The 22,717-nt window shown below is 37.0% G+C and overlaps 1 protein-coding gene across 13 annotated transcripts in view; it reads left to right on the top strand.

Annotated features, from left to right (window-relative positions):
- Positions 1 to 22,717, top strand: part of ATF7IP (activating transcription factor 7 interacting protein) — a 114,917-nt gene that overhangs the window by 78,927 nt on the left and 13,273 nt on the right. For 6 of the 13 annotated variants that reach the window (XM_082309498.1, XM_082309497.1, XM_082309487.1 and 3 more), the window contains 2 exons: positions 407 to 474; positions 1,932 to 3,941. In XM_082309498.1, the coding sequence (XP_082165624.1) occupies positions 407 to 474; positions 1,932 to 3,377 (1,514 nt within the window). In that variant the 3' untranslated portion in view covers positions 3,378 to 3,941. Of the gene's footprint in view, positions 1 to 406; positions 475 to 1,847; positions 3,942 to 17,206; positions 17,286 to 22,717 lie in introns of those variants that run through there. The other 7 variants (XM_082309493.1, XM_082309490.1, XM_082309495.1 and 4 more) reach the window with 3 other exon arrangements.

Here is a 22,717-nt window from a genome sequence, read left to right as displayed (position 1 = left end):
TTTTTTGTACAAAAGTGTTAACTGTAATTTTTTTCAGTTTAATATCTTGTCAGTTTACATACAGAGGGAGGAGAGTTTGGAGTTACAATTTGTCCTCAGATAGGCAAGGGAATTGTTCATAAAATACTTTAAATACACTGTCAGACTTTCGAGGAAGGAAACATGTACTGCTTCTAGGCTGGGAAGTGCCATTTTGCTTTTCTGTATCTTCTGTTCCCTCTGAAAAATGGCAGTAATCAAGCTTGAATACTTACAGTTGAAAATTAGGGCTGAAAAATATTAAATGTGCCATATACTGAATGTTTAGTATCAAACAATTTTGAATATTGCCTCCAAATTTGTATAGTGGATAGCAGTATTTAGTACTGATTAGATACTGCAAATGAACAATTTCTTGACCCCTCAGAAAACCAGACAAGCAGGCCACCAACAGATACTTCGGCAAACAAGCGAACTGCTGAAGGAGCAACGCAGGTAGGTTGTTGATTATGTTTCTATATAAAATTCTAAAGTTACAATCCACAGGAGGAAAGTTCTTTACCTTTATTGCTCATGATGAAACAATTTTAGTTTCTTTTTTTGTGCTATCCTTTCTAGTTTCTGTCCATTTGTATTTTTCTTCTTCTTCTGATCCAGAGTATTACTTGGAGCATGAGCTTCTGATAATCTTTTCAGAAGTTTTCTGATCGGGTTTGTGTAAGTAGATGAGTTAGCAATTCAGGAGCACACTAAAAACATGTCTGATACAACAGAGCTAACATACAAAAGAAAACCCTGCCCAGTTTTTGTCTGAAGGGCTTGAACTTAAAGCTACAAATATTCTGTAAATTATTGCAGCTCTCTCATTTCCACAGTAATCCAGAAGTTAATAAGAATTGGGGTTCTAATATTTCATTACCATATGTCATAGGAAAAAAAAAAAAGGAAAAGAAACTTTCTTCAGGAATAACTACTTCATGATAAAGGAGAACTTGCAGTACTTCTGGATTCCTTGTCTAAGATTTGTTGAACTTGCTTTGAAATTTAAAGGTTGACATTAAGCTGTTTAAAATTATTCTTAATTAATTTTATGTCTGCATACAGATATTTCACAAAGCACCTCATACTTACATTGCTGTTAACTGGAAGTCATTTCATTAAGGGGAATAAAATAAATATCTTCGACCCAAAATTTCCACATTTAATAGTGTTTCAAGGTACAGTTAAATCTGAATTGTATTTCAAAGCAAGAAGAAAATATACTGGACAAGATTCTGTTTTATACCTGTTGCAGAAATAGTCTAAAAAAGATAACCAATAGTATAAACTGTGCCTCACTCTACCTTTTTATTAAGGTATTTCATAAAGAATGGTTGTTTGGAACTTCATTTTCCAAAGATACCTGTGGATTATAGCTATTAAAACATTTGTCAGTACTTGATATGTAGGAAATTCAGTACCAGAATGGATGACAGATGTATGGTTTTAAGAATTAATTTTCAATATAAGATGCATATTTTGGAATTTTTCTTCTTCGGTAGAGCCTGAAACCCGGAAAAGATTTTTAGAAAAACAGATTGTGTGTGATAGTGGTATTTAGCAATGGAAGGTGAGCAAGGAGGGAAATAAGACACATGATGCTTTCCGGTTTTCAGTCTTTTGTTATAGTGTATGTTTCTAGGTCTGTTTTCAGTCAAATCAGTTAAAGCATGTGTAATGCCATGGTTAATAAAGAAGGACCTGATGCATTTTAATTGGCTAGTGAGGTAGGAAATTGCCATGCCCTATCATTTGAAAAATCCAGTTAATGCCACCTGCTTTTTGTTATGTAAAATCCAAAATATTATGTATTACTCCGCACTTCACAGCTCTCAGAACAAAAAGTAGTTCGCTGTGTGCCGTATACCTGTGGCATATTTGATGGTACAACTTTGATCAATTGTTTCGAAAAGCAGTTGAAACAGGAAGAGACTTCATCAGAAAATAAAGAAGCAGTAGAAGCAGCACAGACGAATTTTAACTTCCCCGAGGATGTCCTCTTTGGCTTGGAGGAAGAGGAAGAGGATGCTAAGAGCATCAAAAACACCCACAAGCAGACTGGCTGGGCAGCTAACCTATTAAAACAATGGCTGGCCAAAAATGGCAAGGATCCTAGCTTTGAATTGGTCCCAGTAAGTGAACTCAATGATATCTTAAGAGAGTTTTATTACACAATAAGGAATCATGATGGAAATACCTACAGTGTGGCAAGCTACAAGTCAATGCGTGCTGGCTTAAACCGGCATCTCAAAATGCCACCTTATAATCGTCAGATTTGCTTGATGAAGGACAAAGAGTTTGCTGGTGCAAACATGGTATTTGTGAGCGTGCTGAAGATGCTGCGCATGCAGGGAAAGGATGAGACTCATCACCATCCTCCTATAGCTGTTGAGGACTTGCGTAAGATTAAACAATCTGGTGTGCTGGGATTGCATAGTCCACTGGCACTTGTCAACAAGGTGTGGTTTGATTTGCAGTTGCATTTTGCCAAACGAGGGAGGGAAATTTTAAGAGATCTGGCTCCAGATGCTTTTGTTGTTGAGAAGGACAAGAACGGGCGTCGATATGCTATGTTTAGGTATCCTGGCAAAGGAAAAAATGGAGAAGATCCTCATAAAATGGGTAAAATGTATGATATGCCAGGGGACCCAAACTGTCCTGTTTTTTCCTTGGAGCTTTATTTGTCTAAGTTGCCTCCGGAGCCCCCTGCCTTTTACCTGCATCCTTTAAAGCTAACATCAGAGCAAATGCAAGAACAGCCTGTCTGGTACAAAAGAGAACCAATGGGTGTGAACTACTTAGGTACCATGATGCCCAGGATAAGTGTGGCAGCCAGGCTCTCTCAACGATATACCAATCACTCGCTCCGAACTACCACCATCCAGCTACTGTGTGAAGCAGGACTGGGGCCTAGAGAAATAATGGCAGTGACAGGCCATCGCTCTGAGTCTGCTATTAGACACTACTGGGGAGCTGCAGAAGTTCGCTACAGGGCTTGGTCAGATATAATGGAGAATAACGCCCCCAATTACCTATATAGCAAGATCCCAAATGAAGTGATAAAAGAATCACTATCTGGTGCCTCCACCTCTTCTATAAACCATGTTGTTCTAGAACAAAGCAAAATTTTATTCCCTAAGAAATCTGTGGTGCCACCTGGCACTAATTCTGTGACTTTAGTCCCTGAGGGACACCCAGCTCTGAATTCCAAAAGCCCCGTCCTGTTGAACCACGGTTCTTCTAAGGTGTTTCTCCCCAAGAACATGGCCAGTGGGAATCTAACTGCCAGTCCCCTTCAAGGCTGTTGTAACGAATCTGTCTTTATAAAGCGTGTGATAAAACAAGAACCAATGACTTGATGCTTCTGTAATGGAACTGATTTCAAATTAATTGCTAAAATGGAAAAATTACCAGATTTGTTTTTTCACTTGGTCTACTAAAGAAATTTCTTACGGTCTAGTTCAGCAAGAAGTATCCTGTTCGCCCTCCTGAAGTGAGTTACGGAACAGAAACTTAAACAGAGCAGGGCTTGGAGTTTGTATGACTTTCTGTGGCAGCTGGGACTCTTTAAGTGGCAGAGCAGAGTTATTTAAAAAAAAAAATGAAAGGGAGATACTGATTTCCACTTAGCTGAAGAGCTATGCTGTCTTCACTAAGTGCATGGCTTTTATGTTTTGTGAAGAGTGTATTTATTATCCCATTTTGTGCCTGCTGGCACTAATGTAGCATCTTACAAATCAAATACTTGATTACTGAAGAGCACGGAGAAAGTAGAAGCTGAATGAAATAGACACAGATACTCTACAAATATACACATATGCATGAAAACACCTGGAATTGCTTGACCACTGTCACACTCTCTGTGCAAATTGTTATCAGACCTACCAGAGGATTGTGCCTTTTTTGTTTGTTCTTTTTTTAAACGTTCTTCTAAATTGATTTTTCTCTGTGAGTTACAGATTTGTATTGCAGGTCTTTCCTTTTCGTATTTAATATTTCTGGCTAAGATTTCAGTCATTCTGTTCTCCAAAGGCACTATTTGATACAAATGATATTAAATTGGGATCTCTTCATTTGTGCATGAAATGGGGAAAACATACTCAAAAGTATGGCAAGTAATCAGAGTTGAAGTGTTGTCTCTGTATGTGCTTATCTTGTGAGAGGTTTGGTTTTATTTCCTCTCACCTGCCCCCTCATTACATTTTGCATTGTCTTTGCAGTATAGTCAGTATAGTCTTTGTCAGTATAGTATAATTCACAGGAAGCACATCCTGTTCTTCCCCACCAAACCCTATCCAAATATTATTTTTGGTTTTAACTTACTTAGATTAGTTCACTATAGTAAACTGATCCTATCACTACATTTTCCATTGGAGATTTTTACAGGTTAGAAATTCTCAGGATAGTGGATGTGAATTTTGTCAGAGAAATGAAATTGTAGTTTAAAAGGCTCTTTAATGAAGAAAAATTACAAATTAGGAGGGCTGGTCAGAGCTCATTTTTAATGAATCACACTTGAGAATCTAACTCATGGTTTGTCTCTGCTATTCTATGCCATGATTTTTGTCAGCAATTCTGACAAATTGAGACATCCTCCTGTAAATAAAAATGGAAAACTGGTCATCAAATCACAAATTATGGCAGGTGCACTTCGGAAGAAGGAACAGTGTAGCATTTAAAACTGTTCTCCATTATGTTAACTGAATGAAATGGCTTCATATTTTTGAAATGCATGTGTATATGTGTATACACACACACCCCCACACACAGACGGTTTATCACACTAAGGACTTCACTGAAGTGTTTATGTTGCTCAGCAGTGGACAAAATAGAGAAAAATCCCAGCTGGAATAACAAATTGACCATGATAAACTCCTAAGTCTGTGGAGAACTTCGTTGCTGGGAAAGGTTTTCAAATATTGAATGAGATTTATCACTTTGTTATAGTCTGAACAGAGGACTTGATGCCTGAACTTTGGAGTTTTTATCTTGGCTGATAGTGTTTACCTTTGTGGCCTTGGGTAGGTTATTCATACTGACTGTGTCAATTTTCCAAAGTGTAAGACCAGCACAGTGTGTTCCATTTTCTGATGGATCATGTTAAAGATTAAAATGTTTTGAAAGTGCTATATACATCTTACGTATTGTGTTTACAGTCACTTTTATTTGCTGTTGTTATGATGGAGCTAGTTGATCAGATATGATTGTTAACATAAAAATTACTTCTACACAATCCTGCACTTCCTTAGTTGCACCATTAACTTAACGACATCAATGACTAGAGGAAGGAAATCATGGATCCAGGATTATAATTTTGTCAAGCCTAGAGTAAATCAAATGGAAATGGTAAAAAAAGTAATCCTTTCTAATGGCTAGAAAGAAGAAAAATTGAAAAACCGAAGGGCAAACAGTTCTCAAAATATAGGAGAACTGTGCAGTAACTTATTCTAAGATATTTTAGAGTAACATAGATTTCCAAATTTTAGGGATTCCTAGAATTCATAATTCAGCCAGACTGGCAAATTTAATTTCTTGTTTGAAAAGACTTTTACTTTAAACTTCCACCAAGGTGGGTATGTATTATTTTTTTTCCCCAAAAAAAGTATTCCTGTCTTTGTCTCAGGTAGTTGCTTGTTCTAGCATACTGGTGTTGAACACTTATCCTGCAGAAACAAGAAAAGTATGTTGCCAGGAGATGATTCTTTGTTCCCTCTTGCTGCATACTGTGGTCATACTGACCACATGCCCTGCTCTGATCCTAACTGCATCTAGATAACTTACTGTAACAGCATATTGCTGAGTGTTTCATTCCTTAACACAGATCTAGTTGGTGATTTAAATTGAAAAAGGGACTCTTTTGGCCAATCTGGGCATGTGTCTGATTCTTTTTAATTATCATTTGGCTTCTAACTTGACTGCCATTCTGTTGGCTCATATTGGATATTTTTGGCTTCTCATTTGTTAAATTCTAATTCTATTGGCACCAACTATACGATGTCCTCTTACTACCTTCAGTTTGAACCTGATACTTCAAAGCTACTGACTGCTGTATTACTAGCTTTTTATTTTTGTATGGGAGAAGGTTTTTTTTGAAAATGAAAAAAAATCATTCCTGGTTTGGGCTGGAAGTATTATTGCTTCACAAGAGCTGGAGTTGGTGTTCACTAAGCTTTCTGCTAATATTTGAATTAATTCTAATTAATAGAACATACTTCTAACCTTCCAAAACTGAAAAAGCTTTCTCCTGTTCCCCCTTCCACCCAGTGTTAAATGAATCTTTCCTACATGTATTTCCTTTCTAGAAAAGCTGAAGTAGGCAAACAAAATGGGTGTTTTGCTGCTTTTGTAAAGTCAGCTTTGGCTATGTGTACAGTAATACGGGGAACAGGGGATCTTTTTTTCTTTTTGTCGTGTCCCCCCCCCCCCCCCTTTTTTTTTTTTAAACTGTGAGATAAAATTTCAAGTCAATCCTGTTCATTGCAGTACAGGTTATGCTGTGTGGACATCATGAATTCTATCAAAATGGGCATGAATTGAACTCCTCAGTGGTGTATCAGCAGAGAACCTCAAACAGCAGGATAACTGAGTTCCTTTTTTTTTTTTTTTTTTTCCCCTTTTTTCTCCCTTCTCCTTTCCATTATATTTCCATTATAGGTGAAGCAAGTTAGCGAACCAACAGGTTAAGTGCAGTTTGTCTAAACTTAAATTTAGATTTGGCTGTAAACTTCATACAAAATTGTTAATCCATTTAAAATTCACTTTAAAAATCTGAATATAACAAATATACTTTGAAAGCAATTACTTTGAAATCTATCACTCTTGAACTTTCTAATTAGATCTTTTCCTAAAATAAGAATATTTCATTTCAGTTGCAAAAAAACAGCACTTAGCCTTAACCAAGTCAACTAAACTAATTTTTTGAATAATGCCTGCCATATCATTGATTAAATTCCATTCCCCTTGATGGAGATGGCTCTGAAAACAGTGGGGAATGACTGGAACCTTATATAATACATCCATATATTTATTTTTGCATCTCATTTTCATAATGAAGTTCTGGTACTGGTGCTGTGCATCTAGAACTTGTGGTTTATGTGCTTTTTCCTGATAAGTTTGGAAATCTCTGCTGTTACTTCAAGGAGTACCCTAATTACTTTTTATGAAGTTGGCACAGTGTCTTATAGTATGTTAAATTTTTTTATTCTTCTATTGCTATTTAAGTAATTCATCCCCACTGTAAGGTACTGTGATCTACAGTGGGGGAGATCTGGAAGGTAAATGTTTTTCACTATATGCACCTTCTCTGTGCCCCCTGAAGAACTCCATTGTGCACAATGTCAAATACCTGAAGGCATTGGAAGGATGCTTTGAAAATGAACATGTTCTTGGCTTTGTTGTGGTTTTAGCCTGGTACATCTTTTTTGGTTATCCTGAACTATACAGCTTCTCAATAGTTGCATACTGTTTAGGTCAGCGTAGTCAAAGTTTTCAGTAAGCAGCTTGGACGTATGGTTTTGCTGTATGACTGCTTCTCCTTTTTCAGCCTTCCTCTGCTTCTTGCTCCAAAAAGAATGGCCACAGGGATGTGGAAGGGGGGCATCTTACTGTTTGTGTTAGTCTCTCAACTTCAACTTTTTCCTGCGTAGACAGACATTTAAGGGTTGTTATTCAGTCCTAGTCATTTTACCAATGGCCGTTCCAGTGCCTCGGGTCCTAGAACTGCATTTCTGAAGACATGACAAGCACTTTTAATGTATTGGGATAAATATTGTTACAGAGGCAAAGGCGTTTTTAGCTATATAACAAATCTTTAGGATGGTTTTAAAGTATTTTATTATGAATCCCAGTTATAGATAGAAGATTTATATATATTATATATAATATATAAATATAGCTATGGTATACTGAGGGAATCTGTGAAAGCAGCTTTTATTACGTTGTGACATAAAATAACAGTGAACAAATTTGAATGGGGTTGGATGTGTTAAAAATGGCTGGCATAAGGTCAATCTGTTCAAGAATGATTATGTGGGATTTATTAAAACCCCAGGTCAGGTGAATAGTCTTTTCTTCCCTGTTCCCCATGCAAGGTGCACCTTATCCTCTTATGGAGTAAATCTTTTTTCAGTCTAAATTTCATTTTTGCATTTTACCTTTTCAGCTAATACTAGGTTTTTAAAAAAAAAAAAAAAAAAATCCACCAGTGTCCTATCCATTTCCCATTGTTTCTGACATGCCTTGATTTGTTTGGTTGAACTACAGTTTAATTTAAGCTATATTACTGACTATTGGAAATTCATCTGGTAAAATGTTAATAAAGTACATTTATAACCCGTACCCCTTTACTCTGCAATGTGTAACAAACTTTGTGAATGTCTGTTGGGAAACAATGTGAACAAAGTGAATATGTCAGCTTACAATTCATAAGCAGCTATTAATTCTATATTGTTGAAGCATTATTGATGAATATGTTTCCTTGCATTTCATGGTTTTGTCACTGAAAATAAACATGCATAATTATATATGTAAAATGGGATACTTGATTTTTGTCTCTGACCCTGGGGTTGTTTGTGCTGTTTAAAATGCAACTAGCTCTCATCTGTGAGGTGGAACCTTTACCTGAGACTAATTAGAAATCTCAGTTATAAAGATGTTAGCAGGAGAATAGTTTAAAAGTCATATAAGAATATGTTCACTTGAATTTTGTTCCTTACAACAGCTACCCAATTCAGCTACGTGATGTCCTGTTGGGAATTTTTCAGATTATTTTTTTACTTCATTTTTTTAAAGTGATTTGTCTTTCTCTGAGACCATACCTGTGTCACCTAAACCACCCCCAGTTACTGAGAGCAGCTTTTAATAAGTAAATATGCTTGTGTTTTGTAGACTCCAATTTGTCATTTGGGCCCAAAAATTTGAGAGGAATATTAAAACAATCTAACTGTCATTACATCAGACATGGATAATAGCTTTTAAAAGCTGCATTAAGCTAATCTGGAAAGTACTATAAATAAAATATATTTACTGATTAATAAGATGATCTTCCATCACCCAAGATGACCATCTTACATAATACTGTTGGGAAACTGTCAGTGGGCTTTGGGGAAACAAGGTAGATGTTTCACCTTAAAAGAGTAAGAACCAGTAGAGACACGTGTGTGTGCGCATGCATGTATGTATGTGTTTATTATATACCCTTTTAATTGTTTAATTAAGGAAAAACAAAATCACAGCAGTAGAGAAATGCTTTGTGTCAAGTGTTCCTGTATGGCTTTTAGTTGGAATTATGATTGCTAGCACCTAAAACCAGCATTTCTGGCAACCAGTCTCTTGGATAGCCTTCTTGATTTATGATTCTTACCAATAGGCGTAGCAGAGCCCACGTCTACTCTTTGCACCAAAGAAATGAGAGGGTATATAATATTTAGTGGTTACTAGGACTGGTTATTCATTTTTCCCATGTTTGCATTGTTCTTGTTCTGTTGGAAGAATTGCACAGTACCGATTAAGGGTAAGGGGAACACAGCAATCTTGTAAATGCAATACGTAAAATGTCTGTTAATAGTGTTCGAGTATTATCCAAGTATGCAACCACACACTATCAAAACATGTATTGCAGCCCTGTGAAACTTTGTTTGTGCAAACTGTGATCTCGGTAAACTGCTGACTTTATTGCATTATCATCTTCATTTTTATCTTGGTAAGAGATGACAAATACATTCGGTACCTGGTCAAATAAATTTTCATGACAGCTTTGCAAGGCTGGAATAATTACTTCAATTTTGTGGGAGTTAATGCATTGGAAAAAATAACTTTTAAGGAGTGATAAATCTGACATTGAAGCAGTTAGTGACTGAAATATGCTCAAAAATGTATTTAAAAAAATCATTTCCACAGCTGCTTAGACTGTGCCTGAAATCTGTAGTTTTGTATATGGATGTCTAAAAAGTAATATGGGCCTTATAATTATGCATACAAACACAGTATCACCACCCTCCCCACACACACCCCATTCCCATTTAAGATTGATTTTGCTATTATATAACGCCTGGGTGCATCGTGTATGATTGTGGTGGTGTGATGCTTCATGGATTGTCTGTGTTACAACCCCCAGAATTTTTTCTGGTTTGTTACTGTAGAAACTGTTAATAATAACATTGTCTACACTGTGTCAGTGTGCCGCATGTAATCTAAAGAATTTTGATCTTTTACTACCCTGGAATTAATTTTTATTTTGCACTGTATTTTTTGTTGTTGCATTTTTTTTCCCCTTCATTTTCCACTTTTACATACTGAAATGTTCCTTTATGAAAAGCAGGTGGCATTACAATGAATAGCTTTGTTATCACTATGTGATGAACTGAACCGTGGCGTTATATAATACCAAAACCTTTTCTTTTTTTTAATCATATGTATCATATATGAATAGAGAAGTGTATATTCAGAACTTTCTTCCAAATACTAACATTTACCTTTTGGTCTTTCATGTGGTATAATACATGTGCATGTTGGTGTGTGTATGTGTGCGGTTACAGAAAATGATGTAACAGGTAACATTTTCTGTTCAATTTGAGTTTTAGAGATTTCTTTCCCAGTGTTGTGGTTTAAGCGCAGCCAGCACTTAAGCACCACACAGCTGCTTGCTCACTCCCCCCGCCCCCCTGGTGGGATGGGGGAGAGAATTGGAAGAGTAACAGTGAGAACACTTGTGGGTTGAGATAAGAACAGTTTAATAATTGAAATAAAATAATATTATAATAAATAATAAATTGTAATGAAAAGGAAAATAACAAAAAGAGAAATAAAACCCAAGAAAGACAAGCGATGCAAATGAAAAACGATTGCTTACCACCAACCGACTGATGCCCAGCCCGTCCCTGAGCAGCGGCCATGCCCTGGCCAGCTCCCCCCAGTTTATATGCTGAGCATGACGTCACAGGGTACGGCATAGCCCTTTGGCCAGTCTGGGTCAGCTGTCCTGGCTGTGCCCCCTCCCAGCTTCTTGTGCACCTCCAGCCTCCTCGCTGGCAGGGCAGTATGAGAAGCTGAAAAGTCCTTGACTGCTTAGCAACAACTAAAACATCAGTGTGTTATCAACATTATTCTCATGCTAAATCCAAAACACAGCCCTATACCAGCTACTAGGAAGAAAATTAACTCTATCCCAGCCAAAACCAGGACACCCAGTTTTCTTCAGTAGTTGCCTATTGACATATATGCGCTGTGATGTTCTAACTACTACTTTCTGTGTTAATTTTCACAATTGCAGTTATGGTGGAAGATACCTCCTTTTCTCAACATCATGTCTACCCTATGTGCTTTGCCCCTCCTCGCCCCTTTTTTTCTTTCTTTTCAAAATTACAAATGAGTCGTCAACCTAATTTGTAGCAGTGCTGATCTGAAAAAGATGCTGGGTAGCAAAGCGAAGGTGATATTCTTTCTCCCACTACAGCGCATTTTACAACAGTGTGAAATGGTCTCAGCACGTGGAAGAATGGAGCATAGCACGTAAGATAGTAGCCTGTCTCAAATGTCCCTACTTTTCCAGAGGCAGATGAGGAAACTGCCTCAGGATCACTTCAACACCAGAGACAGCCCTTCATTTTATTGCGAGGCTGATTCCTTTGATTTCCCTTTATTAATTTACTATTGACTAGTGTGTAGGTTAATTATTAGCTATTGTAGTGGATGACATACAGAATATAAAGTGAGTCTTCCAGAAGAAGGAAGAAAGTTCTTAATTACAAAGCATTTACGTTGCTTTTATTGCAAACCTTAATTGTGACTTCAGATTCAAGTGACCCTGTTCACTGTATTTATGCATTTTTAACAAGTCCCAGGATTTTTATTACCTCTAAGGACTCTTTTTCTGTTATACTTCTTCTCAAAATTTCTATAGTACCCATAGGTCATTGGTTCTAGAAAGTCACTGTATAGTTCTTTTCTTCCTCAAGGAAAACTGTATTATTACTGCTTTTTCCTGGCACTTCTCATAAGTATACCTTTTTGTCAGTACATCTATTTTTCAGTACTTTCTTTAATTATTAAAAAGACTTTTGTGGTTGGGATTGGAAGAAAGCAGATGTTATGTTGTCATAGTATGTGCAGTGGAAAATGCATGAAATTCTGAGTATAGGTCACTTTTACCAATCCTTTGTAGAAAACCCTGAATCAAAGTATAATTACTGTAATATGAATAGACATTTTATGTAAGAAATTAAAGTCTGTTTCTAGTAGTTTTCGTGGTAAAAAAAATTCTGAAAATGTTGCTCAGAAGGATCAGTACTATAGATCACTTTTCAGCAGAAGTTGTGCAGCTAGTAGAACACTTAGAAATACCAATTTCTAGTAATTTAAGTGAGAAAAATGTACAAATCTGAATCGTTGCTTTCATTTATGCATACTTTTCATTATCTTCTATATGCACTATAAAGCAGTTTACGGTTAACTAATTAAGTGGTGTTGAAGAAGGTTATGACTTAGCCTCTGTTGCAGAACTTAGCAGGTGTCACTCAGATATTTGAAAGCGATGAGGATTTACTTTTTTGTTTTTACCCCTCTTCTAGGGTCTTTCAGTTGCTGCTTTCACAAGTTATGTGCTTGGCATTAACATACTTTTCCTTCATACTTGCCAAGTTAGATGCTTGCCTGGGGCATTTGGTATGCAAACACAGCCTGGGGATAGTTATATATTGGTAAATGTGGTAGGTGTGGACGTGACTTAGCAAACTGAAGAAGCTGGGGCAGAGGGCCTGCGATTTAACAAGATTTTCTTTAAAGAAAATGCTTTTCAAAACAGATCAGCATTGTGAATGTGAAGTGCCGCCTTCTAGGCTGGCTGTTTTGGGAAAAACGCCCAACACTGAATGAGAATAGCGGAGTAGCATTACAGTACACTCGCACCATCCTTCCATATTTGGGGTGGTGCATGCTCGGCTGCTGCTTGGCTTGTAATTCTCTTTTCCCCTGCTGCCTTTTTTCCTCTTCCCCCACTTCACCTAGTGTTTTGCCTTGCAATTCCAAGTTGTGTGCATCTTCTTGGGCTGGATCTACATTAGACTTGAGTATGAAATGTTCTGTTGCAGGACACATAGTTTTTATGCAAAAAATCTTAATTGCAAATGGAAGTTCACCAATCAGATGAAGAATAAAGATGTGACTATATTAAAACTAGGAAGTCGGAAAAAATGTAGTCTTGTATTTTTCTTGTTTTCTTCCTAAAAATTTTTTTCATGTTTATCTTTAAAATGATGACATTTCAGAGTAGGGTTTGTTAAGTTTAATTTTTAATTTCATTTTTTCATTCCATTGTTTTGTGTTAAGTTGTTGTTGTTGCGCTACTTGCTGCTATGTGAAAGCAGAGAAGGATTTAAATTAAGGCAGCACAGATACAGTTGTGGTTAACTGGATGGTTTGGTTCGTGATGTCACTACTTCCAGGTTGTACAAAGTTACCTTATCAGCTATGGATAAAACAGGTCCAAAATGGCAGTGTGAATGACAATACTGGGGAGGATTTCCAGTTACTTGGAGTTTAAAGGCATATACATTAACATACGTGAGCTGTTATGAAGGATGGAAAGGGGAGTTTGGCAGTTTATATTTGTTTTAAATCTCAATGTAAACTTTTTTCTGTTTGATTACTAGAAATTACCTAAATGCTGTTGGAAACAATCAGATTTAAGTGCCACTTCTGGTCCGTTTGGAGACTGGTGCTCTGGTTCTGACAAATGATGAAATGGTGGTTTTGGGGGTTGTGGTTTTATTTGCTGTGGGTTTTTTTTGTAACTGAACTTTAAATAGATAGAGATCACTTCATGTCACTGTGGTTATTTTGTTTCTGTTCCACCTTATCTGATATTCTAATGTGACTGAATCTTCTGTTACTCAGACTTGCTAGGCAATATGTGAACTAAAGCACCAGGCATATGTTTTGGGTTCTCATTAAATGGTTTTAATTATTTCGCTAGTGTCACTTTACTGATTAAAAGGTGTTATGATTGCATCATCTTGCTCTTCTGCAGAGATCAGCTGAAGCAGATTCAGGTTCTTGGCTTCCTGTGTTTGGAGAAAGCTGAAAACTGATAGCAGACCAGAATGCCTTGACTTTGCTTTTCTGTGTTAGCAGTTTCTGCCCAAATGCTTGCTGAAATCTAATATTAGGAGCTGAAAGACTTGTCCTCTTATTTCAGTTTTTGACATAAATGTGAAGGTTGTTCATAGATGACTGAAAGTCCAGTGTCAGGCTTCCTTTTGCCTTGATCAGGGCTGCAAGCCTTCTTAAGCTGGTTTCTGATTTTGCTCAGAGCAGCATGTCTGAATCTCCTCTTCGGATGTGTGACATGGCAGTCTCCTCCTCCAAAATCCCATTCCCTTCTATTTACAGAAGCAGTAGCAGTTGTTTTTCTCTAGCCTTTCCTCAAACATAGCTCTGTTGTAAACTGGAGTTTTCACAAGTCCTTGTAGCAACAAAAATTTCCTTGAGAGAATTTCTGAGTAAAACAGTCACGATACTCAAAAAGGGTGTTTTTGTTCTTGGTTGGTTGGGCACAGGATTTTCTGAAAACTATTTGTTACTTGCTTTTGGCAGGGATGATTCCAAATGGTTCCATTTGTAGGTCTTAACCATTCAGGTGGTAAGTGACAACACTCCTACACCATACCCCCTAGGTAGGAAACACAGTGTGCCGCATTTTGAGTGTTTCAGGTTTCCTTAAAATTTCCCTGTACCCCTAAATTTCATTCAAAGGAGATGCGAGGTCAGTGAACTAGGGAATCTAGTTGGGGAGGCTAGGGAGTCAGGACTTCAGTGTGCGCCGTGTGTGGGGTACACAGTCTTCTTGGAGTAGCTGGAGTGTTTGCCCTGGAACCAGGACTGCGGGATGTAACACAGAGCACCACTCAAAACACTGCCCTGGAGATCTGCACCTTCTAGTGTTGGTTGTGCAAAGAACCTAACCGCTTACGGATAGTTCCTGTTGAGGAGATTGCTACCGGTGATGTTTAGTAGAAAACCATGAATAGTGTGGCTAACTACAAGAAGGTCTTTCCTCCTGAGAAGTGCATGTATGAGACCTCGTTGGCTGATTGGATTTCTCATTTAATATTTGCCTGTTTAACTAACTCAAAATGTTGGCTTTCCAGACACACCAAAATAAAACATGCATGCAGTGACACTTGCTGACTTGGAAATTCAAAGAACTTTCTTGACTGGCACAGTTAAGCAGGGCTTCAGAACAGTTAGCTCTCATACAGAGTATTTTTCTAAGGATTTAGGTTTCCTTGCAGAGGAAGAATTGAAAGGAAATTACTTCAGATTAATGTATTTTATAGTAGTGAGAAATGAATAGCTTAGTGTTAGTTTTTTCTTTCTCCAGTTCCTTATAAATCCCCCACTCCATTTTTCAATCTGCTTTCTCCTGGCAGTGAGGGCCATAGTTCAAAATATACATCGTTGACTGGGAAGATTATCAAGTTGGAATGAAATTCCTCTTGACTTTATGCTAATTGAGTAATCATTGATTATTTGAATGTGCCTTTTATCTTAAGCTTCAAGTGGGTAAATCAGCTCATCATACTAAGAAAACTGAAGCTGGAAAGTCTTTGAAATAGAAATCGCTCAACAGAAGAATTCCATGGTTAATACATCTGAAAGATGTTTCTCTGTACATAGATGGAGTCCCTATAGAGGTCTCTTCTGTCACCTGTGAACATAAGTAGTTAGATATTTCTTACTCAAATTGTGCATCATGTAGGTTATTAGCAGAATTTCATCAGTGGCAGCATCAGAACTTAAGAAGAAATTGTAAGAATGCATAATGAAGAGATCGGTTAATGTCAGGCACTCAGTTCAGTCACCAATAATTTGGACACAGCTTTTGTTGACATTAAGTAATCATACGATACCTCTTTTCCCTCTCTGCAAAGCCTTGCCCATGTGACAATTGTCTTTAGGACCTCCTTAAAGGCTTAGTTTTACCCAAATGAAAGGTTATAGAGCAGATAATCTCAATGCTTAGGCTTTTTGCATCTGTCCCCATCAAACTGCACAGAAAAATCTCTAATATTCCTAGGATTTATCATGTTGGCATTTGCACAGGCCATGTCGGGCTGATAACTCTTACACTTTTTTCCATGTTAATTGTTCAGAGATTTTGATAATTATGTTGTTGTCCTAACCCTTTGCCTGTCCTAAGGAACCTGGTTTACTGTAATCCAGAAACTGGTAGCAGTTCAGTCTAACAATAAATTATCATCTCTTCTGCAAAACCAAAAAACCTCTAATTTTTGCGGCAAGTTTAAGGAACTAGAAATTGACATCATTCAAGATTTTTTTTTCTCTAAAGTATACTTAAAACACAGAAACATTTAGGACCTCCCCCAGTATTTGTTCCATCACCTAAAGGAAAATGTTGGTGGTCCCTCCAGTCTGAACAGCCAAGGGGCAGCAATTGATCCAGAAGATAAATTTTGTTTGATGCTCCTCTAGTTTTTTTTGTAACATTTAACCTTCACAATAGCTTAAAAGATCCCTTTGTCCTCTCTAAAGAGATGGTTACAAGTGGCTTCATAAGTAGAATAATAGAATGCTAAAATTTGTGGTAACGGATAAAAATACAACAATGAAATTACATTTAAAAGCTGGATACAATTGGAGTTGTCTGATGGCTTCTGATGGCATGTTTTATAAGCATACTGGTTCCAGTGTATCTTACTTTTTCTTATTGTGAAGTCAATTTCTTTATAGGCACACAGCCTAAGCTGTCTCAAGATAAGTAATATATTGTCCTGGTGACTGTTGTGTCAAAAGGCTATACTACTATAGAGGAAAGCACAGATTACAACTGAATTAAAATATTAAGAGTCATAATCGAAAGGTACTCTATAACACCAAATTGTTACTTATTTATTTACCTGTAAAATAATGATATGCTACTGGTCATCAGGTTTTTTTACTCCTTACAAAGCTGAAAATACTTTGATACCGCAATACAGTCATTTGGTTATTGCCTGTTTTTCAAGTCCTGGGAAATTGGTCTGAAACTTCTTCCTCCTCCTCATTTCATCAGTTCCTTTCTAATAAGTGCATCAATTCTGAGACCTCTCCTTCTCAATGTTCAATTCGTATCCCTTGTCCGCCTGTGTTCCCTGGATTTGCTTTTGCAAAATGAAGGAGTTTTGTCTTTCAGAGCGGGAAGGTCACAGGAAGCGATTCAGGAGGTGTCATTGATCTTACACTGGATGAAGAGGATGATGGCTCTTCTCAAGGTAGGTGAAAAAGATGCTGGGTAGTTGAGCTACAAGTATTACTTCATCCCTTGAATGACAGAAAGGAATAAGCTTCTGGTTCTGCTTAGTGTATTTTATTTCTTGGTGTTTCAGTTAGACAGGGCTGTTATTTAAGAATTCTCATAGGCATTAAATAAAAGGAATTCTACTTATTGTAAAACAGTCTTTAAGATTTTTACCTTTCCCTTAATTTAAGCATTGTTGCTGTCTATGCTTAAATCTGTTAGGCTTGTGGAATAATTTGAGATGTTTGAATTCTTTATTATATTTTGGAAAGTTCTTCTGGATTTATTTTGTTTTTCTGTTTACTGATTAATTAAAGACCTTTTAATTCTACAGTTGGTATTCAGGGATTAGATTATTACAGCTTCGAATCTTTTGTTTAACTAAAAAACTTTGTGTGCAAAAGCTTAGGTACCAAATGCAGATCTGTTCTTTGCTTTAGGACTGTATGCCAATATGAGAGTAAATATAGTTGTGCTCTTATATCCTTTGGCAGTGTGGATGCACTTCATCTTTTAAAAGAATACTTTTTTTATAAGTCTTGTGTAACTGTAGGCAGGTCTACTTATAATTAGCATTGGATTAGTGAAGTATTATAGTATTTCAGAGAAGTAATAAGAGTCTGTATTTAAGACTACATATTATACTGTCATCTTAACTGAAAATTTGATATTTCTACTATTAGAGATAAAATTTTAATTCTGCATGGTCTCTAAATGCATGCCCCTGTGCTGCATTCTGAAGTCCAGCCACCAAGAAGTTTGATTTCTCTAGACAACCTCAGTAGCTATCTCTCTAGCTAGTGCATTCAAGTTTTACACATACATTCTTAATATTTTGACTTGCTCTGTATTTGTGTTACACAAATGTAGAGAATTATACAGGGATGTGGTAGCATTTCTTTCAGTGAGGGAGAAATGTAATGTTACCACCAAAAGGAGTTCGTGGTACACAAGTATTAGAGAAGCACTATACAAGTCAGATAGCTGACGGTCTGGTTCTTTTATCAGGAGAGGATATATGGTGGACAATGAATTGAGTATGAGCCAACAGTGTGTTCTCATTTAAAGTTAAGTTAGTATTCCCCCTACATTGACACTAGCGTGACCACACCTGAAATACAGTGTCCAGTTTTGGTTCCCCCTTCTTTGAGTTCAAAAGAGTTGTGGTAGCACTGGAGAGGGCCCAACAGATGGTGTCAGAATGGGGGGGCCTACAGTACATGACTTGTGAGAAGAGATCGAGAGACCATGGCATGTTTTGCAAAGAACAAACCGAGAGACAATGTAATAGCAGCCTACAACTACTTGGAGGATAGTTACAAAGATCATGGAGCACAAATCTTCTCAGCAGTGCCAGATGATCTATCAAGGGGCAGCAGCCATGAACTACAAGTTCAGGAGGTTCAAGTTGAGCTTGAGGGGAAAAAAAAATCACAGTAGGAAAGTAGTGCAGCACAGAGGGATGGTAGAAACCCCACTCTTGAATGTTCTCAAGATTCAGCTGGGCAAAGTTGCAACTCATTTGATTTAGTGTTGGTGACAGTCCAGCTTCAACAAGAGGTTAGACTACATGGCCACCAGAGGTCCCTTCCAGCCAGGATTTTGATGATTCTGTGACTTGCTTAGGTGGGTGTCAGAATAGCATAGGGAATCAAGTTTTTACCACTGTCATCTTTTCTGAGGGTTAGTTCTCAAAAAGATAAAAAAGATGGTTGCACTTGGACTGTGGAACTCTGTCAGGTAAGATTAAGCTACCCAGTCCTATTTAATATTCTATAAAAGACACCAACAGATCTAAATGGATTTATGGTGTGTTTTAAAGTAGCATGTCAATATTGTAATGTATTTCAGCTAAACTTTTTCTATCAAAAGTCATTTTTCAGAGAGGTTTTTCCTCCCTGATTGCATAAAGTATTTCTTCACCTCACAATTACCATAGAAGATCAACACCATGGTTACATGTGCAACTGTAAGATTGCTTCTCTTAAGTACTTGCAGGCTGGGTTAGCTCCTGTGTGTCTCTTCACTGCAAAGCAGAAGCCAGACTCTCACTGATAGTCTGCAGCCTTGCAGATTAGTTTAGAGTTTGTGTGAGGAGTCAGTATTTTTCATATAAGCTGTAGAAATGTATGGACTAAAACCCCAATAAAAGCTTGACTTTCACCATACAGTGAAAACACATCTCTAGGATTTTGAGCAAGTTTCTTGGGAAATAATTTACATGTTCTGATAATACCGTTCATGCTAAACAGAGGAAAAGTACACTGCTGACAGCTTTTGTATAATCATAAGCACGTATATACCTTTGGCTAAATATTTTTTCCACTGAACTTTGTTTACAGCGATTGTGGAGCAAGCTTTATTTTGTTCTAGATAACCTCAGGATAGAAAGTACCTCCAGCATTGTGGCGTTTACTCCAATATGCTGGAATATCAGTTCAGTACTAGTTCAAATAGAAGAGCAACACCTATAGAGTGTTCCCAGGAACACTCAGATCATGATTATTTTGTTTAAAGCACTGTCACCCGCATACTAAGTAAAACTAATTCTGATACTTATAAAAGGTATTTAAATAGATGATAATGTCTGGAGAGAGATGTCTATCATGTGCTTCTCTTTAAATCTCTCGTGGTACAAGTAGGAAACAAAGTTATGCTATTTTGGTAGTATACAACTACAGTGTGTGTCCTTGTTGGTTGACATTACTCAAGATTCAGGTTGAGAGTAAATTTTAACATTGTGATAGATTTTTAAACTTGTTCGTGTAATCTACTCTCCATTCCTTCCTTTTTCCAGTGACATTTCCATTTGAATCAATAATTAAAATGAATATCTGTAATACTGTATGCCAAAGTGTGCATAAAGGGTGAATTAGACTTAAACTTTAGGTTAAGAACTATGGACTTTGTAGGTGTTTTGTGAGGTTATAAAACTGAAATCAGAATTTCTGTACTGGGTCACAGAAGAGCAGACCTGTATAGACTGTCATCAAGCCCAGTCTTAAGTCATGGCAGATAGACGAAACCCTGTGCATTATTTTTTAAGGGCTAATCATGGTTTTGAGGGTGGGGGATTTTTGTTCGGTTGTTTTCTGGGGTGAGCTGGTTTTTTTGTAGTGACTAGGGCCTCTAATCATGTGCTTGAGCCACTGGCTTTGGACACCCTACAAAACAGAGTAGCTGTCCTTCAACAGCTGTTGCTTTGGCATTTTGAAAACCCACTCCTCTATTATCACAGAAACATGTGCTTCTGACTTCCAACCCCTTTTTTACATGCAGCAGTTTGCTCAAATAGTGTTTCATGTAGGGGAAAAAAAAAAGTATTACCATCACAATGTGGAAACACTCACCCGATACAGCCTAGGTTTGCATTTCCTCTCTTTACTTTATTAGACAAGCAACGCGCAGACATTCCATGGTCAACAACATATGCAGGTTTTCCTGATTATCTTCACTGCGCCACACCTGATTTCCCACATTAGTAGTAGAGGTTCTTATCAATTCCTAAATGGCCAATGTTGCAGTCCCTACTGTCATCATCTTTTTTCTCATTCTCAAGTCTTAGCTTTGTTCCTGTGTGATATTTTGGTCCACCTCCATACTGGTAGCATCTTCGAGTTTAGTAGACTGGCAACTAAATTTAGTGCACACCTTCTGATGTGTGGAAAAATTATTAATGAAAATTATGCATAATATTTGAGAAACCGTGTTGTTAATTTCTGTTCAGAACAATTGTCACCCTTTTAGCAGAGAGAAATCTAGACACTTTTCTGTCTGCAAGTATCTTGCAATACTTGTACAGTCCCCTTGCTGTCCTTTTTATTACATTTTTATTAAATATTTGTGTAGCGCACTGCATCAAATTATTTCATAAAAATACTAAAACAACTAATAGATTTAGCTGATACCTATCCCTAGTCTAAAGTGGATTTGTAATCTAAGAAAGATACACAAGTGTACTCTCAAAACAGCCATGTTCCACTTTTTTTTGCATTTATCTTTTTGTATGAAAAATATGTGTGAAAAATACATACAGTATCATTTTTTGTCTTATCCTTGAACATGCATATGGTATATTTGCTGTTCTGTAATCCTGTTATACCACTTCTGAATTAGCATGCTGATTAAAACTCCTTCCTGCTATAACTGCAGTGTTGTAGGCCCATTTTTTGGCATGGAAATTAGCCCCTCTTCTTTTTCATTTTGTGTATTAGAGTTGGAGTTTTGCTTATGCCTCCAGTGCTTACTATGCACCCAGTCTTCCTGTTTGCCTTTTATTACTTAGCTAAATTAGCCTTTGCTATTTGTTGCCATTTATTTGGTGAAGCCTAGTTGGTTATCTTTCATCACTTCCTGTGGCTGGTACAATCCTGACCTAGTTTCCAGCAACTGGAATCTCCACAGGGCTCTTGATTTGTCAGGGACAAATGAACTTGCTTCTGTGTGAGATTAAAACCAAAAAAGCCTTCACATTCGTCCAGACTGTCATTTTTACTTGAACTACATTTTTACAGCAGTAATGTGTCTGGATTTTTACTAGTTGGATCATGAGCGCATCTTCTCTTGGTCATGACTAAGAATGCACTTGCATCACTTAAATTATCTAATGGCAGTTGAAATGTGCGTCAGTCTGTAAATATTCAAAGTAAACAGGCGCGTGCATCTCTGTAGGAATCTCTGAAGAGTCAAATAATTTATTGAATACTGGGAAATCACTCAGAGTCGTGGAAAATAAAAGAAGCTTGAACTAATCAAAAGACCTATTAGTTGATGAAAGAGCAGGAAACATCTCACCTTTTGTTTTCAAAATGAGCATCCCTTTACTGCTCCTTATATAGACTTTGGAAAAAAGGAGGAAAAGAAAATCATATTTTTATCAAATGGCTTCAGTGAAGTAGCTCGGCTGTTCAGTCTACAGAAAGACAATATGGTCTGCAATTTGTATTGTATTTTATTTTTGAGGTCTTGAATTGTATTTAATTTATCATATAGCAGTTTGTGAAGGATACTGCTACTTCAAGCTATTAGTAGCTGTTGTTAAAGACAGCTCAGTGAGACCATCAAAATAGTCTCCCAACTACTAAAAAACACAACATTTTGAGCTATGCTGCCATTAACCCTGTTCTTAATGCTTTGCAATCTAGTTAATGTACTTAATTGATAGTTTCTAAATGTGTTTTTCAATATATCGTTGATATGTTTTCTCAAGAGGAAAATACGTATTAACGTAGTCTTTATATTGTGTGCTCTTTTACTAAATTAGTGGCTGCTGCATGTACAATTTTATTAGGGCAAATCTTTTTTGAATGAGTGCCCTTAAAACCTACTCTTTTATCTTGTGTTTTTTAGTTTTTGGTGGTGCCTTGTCTGCCTACCACTACTGTAATCTAGCTGAAATATCCAGGC

The sequence above is a fragment of the Platalea leucorodia genome, assembly GCF_965183815.1.
Source record: "Platalea leucorodia genome assembly, chromosome: 4".
Taxonomy (NCBI): Eukaryota; Metazoa; Chordata; class Aves; order Pelecaniformes; family Threskiornithidae; genus Platalea; species Platalea leucorodia.
Note: the sequence above shows the minus strand (reverse complement) of the source record. Positions and strands in the feature narration are given on the sequence as shown.